Source organism: Dicentrarchus labrax, unplaced genomic scaffold (assembly GCF_905237075.1).
Source record: "Dicentrarchus labrax unplaced genomic scaffold, dlabrax2021, whole genome shotgun sequence".
NCBI lineage: Eukaryota > Metazoa > Chordata > Actinopteri > Moronidae > Dicentrarchus > Dicentrarchus labrax.
In genome coordinates this window covers 2,266,914-2,281,012 of record NW_026136702.1, presented here as the reverse complement: position 1 = coordinate 2,281,012, position 14,099 = coordinate 2,266,914, and the positions used below count along the sequence as shown (strand labels likewise).

At 40.3% G+C, this 14,099-nt stretch overlaps 1 protein-coding gene and 1 long non-coding RNA gene across 2 annotated transcripts; one reads left to right on the top strand and one right to left on the bottom strand.

The window, feature by feature from the left end:
• The first annotated feature begins 2,106 nt into the window (after positions 1 to 2,106).
• On the top strand, positions 2,107 to 4,549 carry mxtx1 (mix-type homeobox gene 1). Its single transcript, XM_051427945.1, has 3 exons — positions 2,107 to 2,246; positions 2,858 to 3,042; positions 3,540 to 4,549. The coding sequence occupies exons 1-3, from the start codon at positions 2,225 to 2,227 to the stop codon at positions 4,290 to 4,292; spliced, it is 960 nt and encodes a 319-aa protein (XP_051283905.1). The 5' UTR covers positions 2,107 to 2,224; the 3' UTR covers positions 4,293 to 4,549.
• A 6,342-nt stretch (positions 4,550 to 10,891) lies between these two features.
• Positions 10,892 to 14,091, bottom strand: LOC127378809 (uncharacterized). Its single transcript, XR_007888176.1, has 2 exons — positions 13,169 to 14,091; positions 10,892 to 12,274 (listed from the first exon to the last, which is right to left on the bottom strand). It is a non-coding gene; the product is annotated as an uncharacterized LOC127378809 (long non-coding RNA).
• Positions 14,092 to 14,099: the final 8 nt, after the last annotated feature.

Sequence of the window (14,099 nt, the reverse complement as noted above, 5' to 3'; positions counted from 1 at the left end):
TTGAAAATTACAACCCAACCAAATGCAGCAGCGCAGTGTTCCTGATTATACTTTACTGCACTACTACTATACTGTACTGCAGTTCACATGAAGAGATCAAATTAGATTTCTAATAAGCAGATTTCTACAGTGGCAGGATGCAACTAAACACAACTCTCCATAGTGATTTTGCATTAGCTGAATCGCCTACAGTACATGCTGCTCAGTGTTCAGTTATCTTTAATCACTCATTGTATGTAAACTTGAGCGTAGCAAGTGTTTAATCTGCTGCAATGGCTTATTGATAAGACTCTTTCCCATTTTATTATTTTATCAGACTAATTTTAGATAATGAAACACGTTGCACGCGTTTCTTTTTTAATACGAACATCCAGAATTCGCTTCATGATTGTTTCACATTAGTGAGTTTGGAGGCTTCCACATGCTGGCAGAGTGCTGTGCATTAACCTCTGATAGGATTTGGATAAAGCACAGAGAGAGTTGGTGGGACTTTCAGGAGCCGTCTCCACACATGGAGACATTGATTCTGCAAGTTATCCAGATAAAGATAAAAAGAAATGCTCTTAGCTTGTTTTGTTGCATTTAGATAATTCTAGTAGACTTCAAGCTGCATTGTTTTCTAATACACCAACAAATACTGTAAATCTGTCTCTGCACTTTGCCCTTTTGTACTATTTGACTTTAGCATTACAGCGTTAGCACTAGCATTTACATTTACAGTGCATTTGACGTTTAGCTGATGCTCAGAAAAGCATTAGGTCAACACTAAGCCATGCCAATATACATATATCGTGTATATTGTGTTCTGCTTTTACTGTAATTAACATATTTTATATTATAATTGTGTTTTAACATCATTGTTTGATTTCAGGCGGCCAACTTTAAACCTGGGACTACAGATAACGAGTCTTTTGACTAATTCTTTATATATACAGCAATGTTTATTAATACGCACGATGCCTGAAACATTTTATTACTTTTATTTTATTGTTTATTTGTATAGGGAGAAGTATGTAGCATAAGCCACACACCACAGCATCCATAGCCTAAATACATAAAAAACTAAACTAAACTAACAAATGTAAATAAATAGAACGCATGATATTTAATTTAAGCAATCACACGGCTGAAGACCAGAGTTGACATATGGAGGTTAAAGGTTGCAGCATCTGCATACAGCTCGGGCAAAGGCCTGGACATGTTAAACAATTTGACAAGCTTGCCACTCACTTTGATTCAGTGTAGCGAGGCTGCTGCGTCCACTTCATCACTGAATAATTACCCAGCTTTGTGTTTCCTCCTCTGATAGCACGGAGCTGCTCTGCATATGAACAGGAGCCGCTGATAGGCTTCGACTCAGAATGCCCTTTTGCTTTTTGCTAAGTTAAATATTTCTTTAAGGCTATTGTTGGTTGATCAGGAGTTCAACAGTTTGCAAAGCTGCCGATGTTTGTGCCCGACACTAATCACATGACTCCCAGGAGCCACATTTGAATAAAAGGGCAGCCTTGAGATATTAAGAAAGATAAAGGTTGTAATCTTTCTTTAAATTAAAGTTTTTGCTTACTTCTTATCCAGTATTTCACATTTTAAATCATCTGTACCATGAATACTGGAATAATATATATTTATATGCACTGTAATAATAAACATTAATAACAAAGCATATAAACACATTTTAAAATGTTTCATACCATCATTAAAATAGTAGTAAAAAAGACAAAGAATGGATGAGAAAGAAACAGAGTAAGACTTTCTTGCTCTGTGTGTATATTATTTGATATTTCACATATTCAACAGCACAAAAACACAAGCAATCACATGTAAGTCGTCTCTGAGTTAAGTGGTATCGATGAGCCTAACGATCATATTGAGACTTTCTTTTGTCTCTCCCCAAATCATTCTGCAATGTGCCATATTTGCCATTGACCTTGCCACCACTCTGATAGGGATTAGGTGATAATGATTGGGGGGGTGGGGGGGGGCTTCTGTTAACCACCCAACCTCAAAGGAAAACGACCCCCCCACCCAACACACTGTTCTGGCTTCACCATGGCCTTCCGGGGGTCTGAGGTGATCAATATAAAAGGTACCCTGACACAAGCAGGAGACACAGCCAGAGTCTCTCAGCGAAGGAACACACTGTCGTACTGAACTCTGTCACAACAGAAGTCCATTAGAAATCCATTTGTTTTTCCAGAGCTTCATTCACTGAACTGCTGCTATGTGGAAGGACTCCAGCAATGGTAAGAAATTCTTTATAATCTGTACAATTTAAGAAAAACATCAAGAACAACCTCTGTGTAGTCAGTTTTGCCTCATTTATTAATGATCTGTAGCCGTGTCTTAGTGAGAAGTAAACTGTTTACATGATCTAGCCCTGGATGAAATGGTTGAGTGTTTGCATGATGCCATGTGCATGTGGACTCAGACAGGTAGTATCAGATTCCTCTGTTAGGTTGTGCAAACAATTTGGCATTCCTTGCACGAAATATAAAGCAACTTATCAAGAATTTACAAATATTAGAACCAGGGTTGGCAGTGAAAGAAAGAGTGGCTGTAGACAAAGTAAATATCCAGAAGTGATAACTTTTTGTGTAAAGTCAAATGCAGCACCTTCTGCACCAATGAGCACTTTATTTTTTACAAATAACTGGCTGGATAACAACACTATCCTTGTTTTTCTTGATTCACAAACTTTAATTTTACTGTATGTAGAAATGTTTAGATGCAAACAGAAAAGACCAGGCAGTTATTTATATGTACCATTGTCCATATTCAACCTTCTGTATCCTTCATAATAAAAGTCTTTATGGATCTTGACTGATGGAACCTGTCCTCTCTCCTCTTCCCTCAGATGATGCCAGACCCGTGGCCTCCAGCGGGGGCTCCTCTCGCAGCGCCAGCCGCAGGAAGAGGACCAGCTTCTCCAAAGAACACGTGGAGCTCCTCCGCACCACCTTCGAGACCGACCCGTACCCTGGCATCAGCCTCAGAGAGAACCTGTCCCAGACAACAGGCCTGCCCGAGTCACGCATCCAGGTACATAATCGCCCAGGATACCTCACATAGCAGAATACTTGTTAGAAAATTAATTAAACTGAGTTGTTGAGAGTTACGAATCATCTTTATCTGGAGAAACTGGTTTAAGGTTAAATACATACATGCTTTCCACATACAGTAGATAGAAACACACAGAGAGATGTACAGCTGTGTTGTAAGGCATTTCGCACTCCGGTTTCTTATCATAAAAAGGCTCTGTTTTCAAATGCATCCTGCATAGAACTGTAGATACCGCTATCACTCTATCACTTTATTTCTTTATCTTTAAAGATGACACAAGCTGTTTTTATCAGGATCTTGTTTGAGCTGACAGATACACTGTACAACAGGCTCTGACAGCTGACAGCTTTTAAATCTGCTCTCCCCCCCGAATCCACTGGTGCCTGTTTGCCCAGAAAATGATTAACAGAACAGAATGTGTTGTTTATCCGTCCTGATGTGAATCTAAGCTCCTTTCTTCTTCCTTTCCTGTCCAGGTGTGGTTTCAGAACAGAAGAGCTCGCACCCTGAAGTGCAAAGGAGCCAAGAAAGCTCTGTGGCAGTCCGATAGCCCAGTCCACGATGCTCTACCTCCACATCATGCTGTAGCCGGCAGGGGCCCCCAGGTTGGCTCAGTCCATCTGCTACCTCAGGGCCCTCCACCAGCCTACCCGGCCCAGGTGAAGGTAGAGATGGAGGAAGCCTGCTACTATGAACAGCGCCCTCCAGCCTACTCCACCATCGAGGAGCATGAACACCATGGCTCTATCTATGGGTTCCAGCAGGGCAGGCCACTGGGAAGCACCTCCAGCCCACCCTTGAGGGGCTTCTGGTCCCAGCCTGGCTGCCAAACCTCCCCTGCCCCCCCTCTGTGGAGCCACTCTCCCCTGGAGATGAGAAACTACAGCTCTAACCAGGCAGCCTTCATGTATCCGGGATCAGCAGAGCAGCAGATGTACATGCCCCACTCCACCTCCCACTCCTCAACTCCAGACACCCCTGACTCCGGGTACTGGGATGCCGGTCTGGAGAACAGCCCACCACCAGAGGGTCAGTACACGCAGCTGGAGGATTCGTGGAGCGGAGCTGCTCCGGAAAGCTGCGGGGAGTCCGGTCTTCCAGCGTTGGTCCAGCACGCCCCGCTGCCGGTGCTGTCCCTGCATGAGATTCTGGGGGAGCTGGATGAGGACTGGTTGGGAGGAGATGGACTGGACAGCCAAGCTACTGGAGATAAAATGGCTTTCTGCTAATGACTCTGTGATAAAGATTTACAGTGGACAATTAGAAATCACATGTATTATTTAGATTTTAGTCATTTGAGTTTTGCTTTTGAGGTGTGTACATACAAAAAGTCAACAAACTCTGCTGAACCTTTGGAAACGGGATCCATATTTTCAAAATCTTGTAATGCACGATTTATATTTATTCCACAATGACTACAGCTTCTTTTGGTTCATGTATTTATTCACTATTTATAACATGTATTTATTCTGCACTTTTATACAAATAAATCAGTAGTAATAAAACATGATTGAGTCTTTTTTTATCCAATAATTCACTTGGGGTTCATTTACAACCAATCAGACTTTGGTCTGTTAATGTCAGAACCATGAATTCCTCTGGTATCCAGATGTGACAGATGATTTGCAGCAATATAACTGGGAGAGAAAGTAGGCCATGCACTGCAACCAGCAGATGGTGCCCGTGAGAAGGTTAAAAAGGACACCGATTTATTTCTGACCTAAACCTCCTCTGTGGGAATACAAGGCCCAAAATTCACTCGATGAAAGGATGTGTCTCTTATGTCACACTCTGGCATACCATAAAAACCTTCTCACATAAATTAAAGTTATTACTTTAATCTATTTTCATATAAAGAGAACAGCTTAAATTAATATTTAGAATATGAAGCATTAACCATCTCAATGTATTTTTCCCTCAGAACAAAAGTATTTTCGGGCAGTGTTTCTCAAAGTCTGTACCGCCTCAGAAAATATCAGGCTCTCCAACACCACCAGTACGACTAGCATTAATGCAGGAGACAGGTTTATTGTCTATAAGAAGATTATTTATTGTTGATTCTTGTTGAATGGAACTGGTTCAAGAACCAGAGCTAATTTGGTGGGAACGGGGTCCTTCTGGTCCACACTTCTCCTCCCAATAATTCCCCTTTGGAGCCACGATTGCAGTGTTTTTAATCATTCATTTAACCTCCGCTTACTGTTACCATCGCATTTTAGCTTGTTACTAATCACCAGGGTTGGGAGGATTACTTTAAAAATGTAATCTGATACAATCACGTATTACCTTTCTAAAACAAGTCACCTGTTCCAAATAAAGTCTAATAATTGAAGCAAATAAAAGCTCATATAACATATAATAACATAGCTATAACATAGCATCTATTAAACAGTGATATGTTATTGCTTCAATTATATAATATAATATGCTATTATAACGTAGCTTTCATTGAGGGTCGTGTTTGTGTCCACCCGATGAGTGCGAGTCCAACTCTTAACTTCATCATTCTGACATCAATAAATTCCATCACTAACTGAGTATTCATACGTTCATATATTGTTGGCGACGTCTTCTTTTCTTTTTTGGAATCCAACGATATAATGAGCTCTCATTAAAGTACACAGTCTTTAAATACGCTGCCCATCTATCCCAATGTCCCACTCCTATACTCCTTGGTGGGAGAAAAGACAGAAATGACTTTGTTTTATTGCCAGTATTCTTTTCACTCAGCTGTTTGCGTCTTGTTTATTGAGCATCGTGTGCTGCTGCCCGACCAATGTCAGCGTGTCTGCGACATTTCCTCTGCTGATCTATGTTTAGTGAGTACAGGGGGCCGAAGCAGGAACAGTCCCTCCTGCGTCGCGGCCCGTTGTGCGTTTTTTCTGGGAACAGGAACCCAACGCCTGACACTAACAAAAGGACAACACCCTTCCTCGCGTCTTGAGGATGAAGGCAGGAGGCCAAAACAGTATAAACAACCTACGTATGTTTCACTGTTGAGGGAAACGTTGTCAAGCCTCAAGCCGAACATCCTGTGTACTGTCTTAGGCTTTGTCTATTTCACATTTGATAAAGAAATGTGCGTCATGGTCGTCAGGTCCGGGCTGATACACGCAGGGGGCTTCGGGCAGATGGTAAAAAGATGAGTTTTCCTTCAACTTGACCTGATAGTTGAACCCTTCGTGCCTGATGTGGGGCTGGCTGAGGTTCAGTAAAGGGAAAGTAAAACGAGGGTGGTCCTGTCCATAAATTATAACCCCATTATCCTTACCTCCTCCACTCCACACTGTCTTTCAGAGGCTGTAGCTGGCTTCGTATTAAAGCTAGAGTGAAGATACTGCTACCATATGAAACTGCATGAGCTAGTGCAGCCATTGGTAACCATGTCATGCTACCGTGTTGGGAAGGCAGCTAAATAATGCTCAAAATGCAGGCTAAAGAGATCCCCTTTACCCTGACCTCAAGATATGTGCATATAAAATGGGTAACATGGGTACCCACGAGTCTCCCCTTTCTGCCCACTTTATGCTAATCCCATGCAATTTTGGGCAAAAAGCATGCAGTTTTTTGCATGTGGTATGAATGTTTTCTCCTAGTGTATTTGAATATTTCTCCATAAACAGTGTTGAAATTGCATAAATTGGGAATGTCTGTCTCCATAAGTCAGTGCCACACACAAAAGATGTGACTGATTACATCATAATACTGTTAATAATAATCAGTAAAGTGTTCAAGAGTGTAAAAGAAATGTATGGTTTTATTCTTCTCCTTTAACCTTTAATCAGTTAGTAAAAAAAGCAACATTTTAATGTTTAAAATGTTTCCTATTGTTGATAAAAATCAATTAAAACTTAATTGATTTTACTTTCCCAAGCTCATTTCTTTTATCAGCTCCTTCATTTTCCTTTTATTTTTGCTCTTAACACACATTTCTATCTATGCCTCACTTTTTCCAATTTCCCTTTATGCTTATTATGATAATGCCTGCTGGTGCAGTGATTAGCACAGAGTGTTTTGTGTGTGTGTGTGTGTGTGTGTGTGTGTGTGTGTGTGTGTGTGAGTGTGTGTGTGTGTGTTGCTGAAGCTAACTTTTGCCATAAACAACCTACACCAGCTAGTGCTCGTAATGTTAATTATCCATATCCTATATTGCTGTAGCATAAACCCTTGTAACAACAGCTACACAGTCTTTTTCTTCCCCCGAATCAAATGTTTTATGGTCACGATTCATCTTGTAGTTGGTCGGCTTGGTTCCAGGATTTATTGGCAGAAACTGAATATTAGTCCTTAGTCCACTGTGATAATCCAGTTTTACTAGCAGCAGAAGTAAGAATGTTATATAACACTTTGCTTTCTACAGTAGTTGTATTTCTACTTGAGAGTTGTGGCAGATTTTAGTTGTAGGATTTGGGACAGGAGGCAGTGTTCTTTGGTTGAACTGTAACTGTATTTTTGGGGTCCCATAAGCCCCTTTTTGGCTGTGCACAATAAATAACACCAACTAACACAGATACACTATAACTCATTGTAGCAATTAAACCTAATGTGTCAGTACAGATGCCGCAGGTCTGCCATGTTTGTACGGCAGTCCAGACCAAGAACCAAGCTGTAGAGGGCATTTTGCGTGTTTTGCAGCCACCGTAGTTACCCTACACACTTTACAGCACGTTTTCATTCGTCAGATACAGACGCGAGCTGTGGTCAGTTAGTTGCAATCCGCAACTTCATCACTAGATGCCACTAAATCCAACACACTGGTCCTTTAAATGTCTTTATATGAAGACTATCTGAAACATCAGTGGAGTAAAGGAATGGGAAAAAAAGTGGGCGGTCACTGTTGAGCTTTCTCATCGCAGACTACAGGTGATCATTTCTAACATTGGTAGGGTTTCACTTTCAGGCACTTTGGACACACACACACACACAAACACACACACACACACACACACACACACACACACACACACACACACACACACACACACACACGCACACACACACACACGATTATAACTGAAGCAGATGACTCGAAAGTCAACAGGGGAAGATGATCTGTTTCATAATTCCTCTTCAAACTGTCAACAACTCCTGGAATAATATTGTCTGTGAAACAGGAAATGATAAGTAATGGCTTCCTACTAAGTGGGAAATATCGTTGTTTGTTTACCTTTACGAGAAAACGAAGCCAAATATGAAGTGATCCTTTCACAGCTGATAAATGCATGAGTCAACCATAAAAAAACATTATTATCTATCACGTTGGTGTAAATGGGACCTAGTCCATTATACATGCTTGAATAAAAACCGACTGGTGCTAACCAGCCGTCTCTGTTTGCAGTAAATGGTTTAACCTGTGTCTCCTCATCTTGACCTCGTTGCGGTCAGCAGCGATTGCACAAGAGAAACATTTCCTCTAAAACCTCGCTCAGTTTCGGCAAATCCAGCATTCGACGTTTAGTGTGTAACATCATGCGGTCTATCATGTGTTTCAGGGTTACTAGATAATACAAAGGTCCATCCCCTTCAACCAGCCCACGTCCAGACATCGTCCACTTGTAATCAGCTGAGTAGTTCATGTGATGAGGTTTGTGTGTGTGTGCCTGTGTGTGTCTTGTGTGTGTGTTGTGTGTGTGTGTGTGTGTGTGTGTGTGTGTGTGTGTGTCTGTGGCTGGAGGTGTCTAGTGACATTTTGGCATGACCAACATGTCTGACAACGTCTACACCACTGATTCTTAATCTTTTTCCTTAAGGGACCCCTTTCCTATCCTTGACTAAACCGACGACTTCTGACCAAAAGACATATTCTATGTATATTTCATATTATATTCAATTAACAACAAACAGTAGAAAACAACTGATGAACTGTAAAAAAAAAAAAAAAAAAAAAAAGTAAACACAACAACTGAGGAAAGTTTGTGTAAAATTATCGATTTGGATGAATTTTGAGCAGATTATTTCCTGTGAATATCGCATCAGAGATGAGTTTTACTGATATTTTTTACTTCTCATATAATTAAGGGGTTGCGAGGCCTTCTTGATTTTAAGGCATGTAGAAACACATAAAAACAATTACGCAGTAGGCCTATATCTCATCGTCCTGCAGTAACACAGTACACAGTTAAAACAACCAAAGTTACACTAACTTCCTTCAATGATTCTGTTCACTTTTTACTGTTTAACGGTTGTTCTCTATTCTTATTGTTATGAATTAAATTTTATATAAGCAATAAGGTTGGGAACCACTGCCTTTAAATGAAGAAGTCCTTGCGACCCCCGCTGAAGCTTTGGCAACCCCTAGTGGGGATCCTGACCCACAGGTTGGGAACCACTGGTCTACATACCTGTGTCTGTCTCACACACATACACAAGAATGATTATCATACTCTTTGACACTGGAGGTGAATTATTGTTTGTAATTACATAACAAACACACACAGAGCCATAAACTGTGTGTAAGAAATGGTCTCTGCTCACCAGATACACACACATACATACACAAGTGTTAACAGCTCTGGTGTTCAACAAACTGGAGGCAGACAGGAGTGTGAGTGATGGTCCTCAGCTGCTGGCACTTCCAGGGATGAAGCCTAGCCTTCACTAAAAATATGGCCTGTAATTTAACCAAACCCTCCCAGGGAGTCCACGCTGGCCACACGCTCTAATTTAGGAGCTCATCTGAGCGCTTTGTGATTGCTCTGCGCCACTCTCTCCCGTCCACTGCCTCACCCTCTCGCTTCACACGTCCAGACTGTGATTGATGTCAGTGACAGGGAGGAAGTGTGTGTGCGTGCTCATAGGCGCGTACTCCACGATCTGGAAGATAGTATCTGGAAACTGGATAGGAGACATGGGAGTGAAGAGCTCTTGCATTTGTTTGCCTTTCCTAAAATAGAACAGCAAACCAATTTCTGGCCAGACTGCAGTCCTCTGCAAATAGACTGATGTAACACTATACTGTTGAATATGTTTATTTTCATTCATGTTCATTCAACGTGAATAAAATACACATAAACACAGTTTCATTTCCATTCAAGCATCTCTGTTGAGAATATACAAAGCGTGCAGTCATTCATTGTGTTTACATTATTGTTTACAGGTGAATATGCCGATGCAGAATGCCGCAGACCAATATATTTTATTGAAGCCTCCACCTTTAAACTTAGCTCCACACAGAAATAGACAGTTGATATTAAATGTCATCCACATGGGAAATAAGGTCAGCAGCTCGCTAATGAACTCCCGGGCTGCAACGTCTTCTGGTATACGCCAAAGCTGCGCTATATAGCAACCTAATAAACCTGATACACTGCGTGAACACAATACGTGCCCTTCAAAAAAAGAGTCCTTAAAAATAATGGGAGTTTTACATGGATAACTCCCCACAGGATTATAATAGGAATGTTCTGGGAGATAAAACACGTGGATGGGCAAGGTGACATTTTTAAGGACCACAGTATTCAAAATTAAAGTTAGATTTAGAAATAAGACAAAGGGCTCTGTTTGTTGTGTGATTTAGATGAAGTCCATTTCATGGTTTATTGCTCATTATTTAATGGTTTAATGGATACACTTTGTAGCATCATTTTTTGATGAGTTCCTTTAGTTGGATGATCATAAACATCATAAAGAGTGTACAGAGCTGGTCTGTGAATCTGTAAAGCTCATACAAATAAAACCAAGCTGTTTGATGGATAAACCAAAGCATTGGACCACATTTTATTTATTTCTTTAATACTTTTTATTGCAGAAAAAAGTATTTTTGTTTGTATAAAAAAATGACACACTCTTTGTAGGACATTTTTGAAAGACAGGGAAAAGACTGAGCACATTTAACGAAGGAATTCAAAAGAAAAACTTTAATAAATGCAACTTTTAATTCTATAGATCAATTCATGGTTTCATAACTGCACTTCCTCCTCTCCTCTACCTCCACTTCAACCACTGTCTTTTAAAAACTTTGCTTCTTTCTTTAATTTTGAGCCAATAATGGCTCTAGGATGACAAATCAGGGGATCACTAAAGTCCACAAAGACCATGAATGTCTGCACCAAACTGGTATTGCAGTTATTGATAACTGCAACTGTATTTTTGGTGTCTTGTTTGTGCATGACACAATAAATAATACTAACTAACATAGATACACAATAAATCCTTGTAGCAATAAAACATAATGTGTCAGTACAGGAAAATATTCATAAGTGTATAATCACCTGTAGATAAGAATCGTTGTGTTTTTTTAACCTCAGAATGAGCTGTTTTTATCTACATGGAGTCCATCTTGAACCGCCATGTTTCTACAGTAGCCCAGAATGGACAAACCAAACACTGTCTGTAGATAGTTCACTTCACAGCCTGTTCTCAGTCACAGATCGTCAAATACAGATGCGAGTGGTGTTCAGTTAGTTGCAATCTGCAAATTGACCCCACTATATGCTACTATATTCCTGCACACTGGATCTTTAAATCCTCGCTGCAGAGACATTTTTTCATACATTCATATATCACAGTGAGGGAAATATTCAAATCCTGAATACATTTTTTATGGATGCATCCTCACATCAGAATACAGAATCTGGATTTCCTCTATCAATATAAATACATACATCAATCTCACTGTATGGAATTATTAAATAACTTATAGAACTTGAGTCCAGCCTGAGTACAGTGATGAAGTTGATACTGAAACACAATCATGGTCTAGTATTAAACTGATGTACTGATGTTATAAAGGGCAGTAAAATATTACTGTAGATATAAAGTTTTTGTGAGGATATTCAGCAGATTGGTAGCTGTTTGCCTTCTGACCCTCACTGACTGCACCTTTTTGATCCATCCACACACCACTGTGGGAGTAATATCACAGTGAATAATGTTCTTATAGTATCTATCAGTGCAAGGTGCATCCATCAGACATCATCCCAGCAGGCTGAGTTTTGTCATTTCAGCTGACAGCCCCCACCCCCCCTTGTTGCTGCCCAGCCAGCAGGGAGCAATGTCTCCAATGCAACACCTTCAGCAGGAGTACTACATGTATGAGGTAATTGTTGTTTGGTCATGTGAGCTGCTGCAGCAGCTGTCAAATGTGATGATAGCAGGAGAATCCGCGGTCCCACCCCCTGCAGCTGATTGGACGGCTCACAGCCGTCTAGGGACCATCAACCAAGAGATCAGCCTATAGAGTTCAGTTTCAACCAGGAAACAGAGAGAAAGGCTGAGAAAAGAGAAGCAGAGTGTTAACAGTGTGACTGTGCTGAAATTGGTGTTAAAACATAGAATTAATTATACGACAGCATTCAGCAAGTGGGTGAAATTAGATTAATTAGTTTCACAATCATTTATTTTTTATTCCTCCATTTATTTATTGTGTGTAAGTTCAGTTGCTGTTATTTTACTTTGTCATTTGGCCCTTTGCCTGCTGTTACTGGTGTCTTTATTTTCACAGAATCAGCTGTCAGTAATGAGAGGAAGCCCAGTTTCCTGTCAGCTGTGACTCAGTTGATTATCATCAGTGAAATATGTAACATGATGTTTAAACGCTGACTGATTCAGGGCCGAACATTGCTAACAAATAACATCAAACTTAGACGAAGCTACCGAGATATTCTGTGACTGAGACACCGAATTTATCATCTAGACAAACCAAACTCTCATGTGACGTCACTCGCTGAACCATTTTTTAAAGAAAGATTCTTCTCATTAAATTTTTTCTTACTATGACTAAAAGAGGTGGTTGGTGAATAAGTCTCAGTGACACTATAAAGACTCATAGCTTTTTCTTGCCACAGAATTTGAATCATTTACTCAGAGATTTACATGAAGTAGTTTTATGTAAAGTACTGGTGAAGGCGCTGTTTCCTTACAATCCCTGTAAAATGTAAGGATTTGTGAACTGACTTCGGGACCCCCTGGTGCTCCGGGCGCTGTCTTCAAGACCATTTCTCCCACGGAGAGCAGAGAGAGAAAGTGAAACAGGAAAATAACAATGTGTGTGTGTGTGTGTGTGTGTGTGTGTGTGTGTGTGTGTGTGTGCATGCTCCTTCCTCTCCATTCGTAGTGCTTTATTAAGATGGTTATGTGTGCACTGATTCAAGGAGACAGCCCACACCTGGCCAATGGCACCGCAGAGGTCAAATCTCTGTATCTCCCCTCCTTCTTTCCTGTGGCGTCTCCATCTGCAGCTCCCTCACACATCCCATCCTACACACACACACACACACACACACAGTAGCACAGTATCAGTGGATCATCTCTTTATCTCATTAACCATAAAGTCATGTGAACAACACACACACTAACTTTCCTAAATGTGTATGACTTACAGTCAGTTATAGCACTTCAGTGTCAACAAACAGCTGAGTGTGTCCTTACAGGTTACAGACTGTAGGACAGATGCATGTCTAGACAAAGTGAAATCAATATAATATTGTCTTTATTTCAGGACTGAGTGATAGTGGGCTTAAGATGTTACACCCTGTTTTAATATGACGTTCCTAGACTTTTCCTGTATGGCCAGGTATGAACATACAATGAATTTGACTCTCATATACAGAATAAGCATAAATAAACAGGACAACAAGCTCAACAAAACAGACTTAAACTACTATATACAAATGTATGTATATATAGACATAAACAACAACAATAACATTTGTAGACAGTAAAACAACAGTGCAAAGGATGCTGGGATAAATGTCTTTGTGCAGGTATTTTTATGTGCATGAGGTCAGTGTGTATAAACAGCACATATATATGTGCTTTAAGTGATGATATTGATGTGTTTCAATAAGAAATTATAATAATAATAATTAATTATCATCATAAATAAAGTGTGAATGGTGTGTGTACTTATTGGCAACTTTATACTTCAGTATGTTTTGTAATTTCATGTGTGGTTACCCATAATGCCCCTCTAATATCCCTGTTAAGGACCCCTGTTTGTGTAAACTCTTCCTAATATTTATGATGTAATTTCTTACACTCCTCGGTCCACACACCCCCACCAGGCGGAGTGCACTTTATCGAGAGCCCCTTGGTTT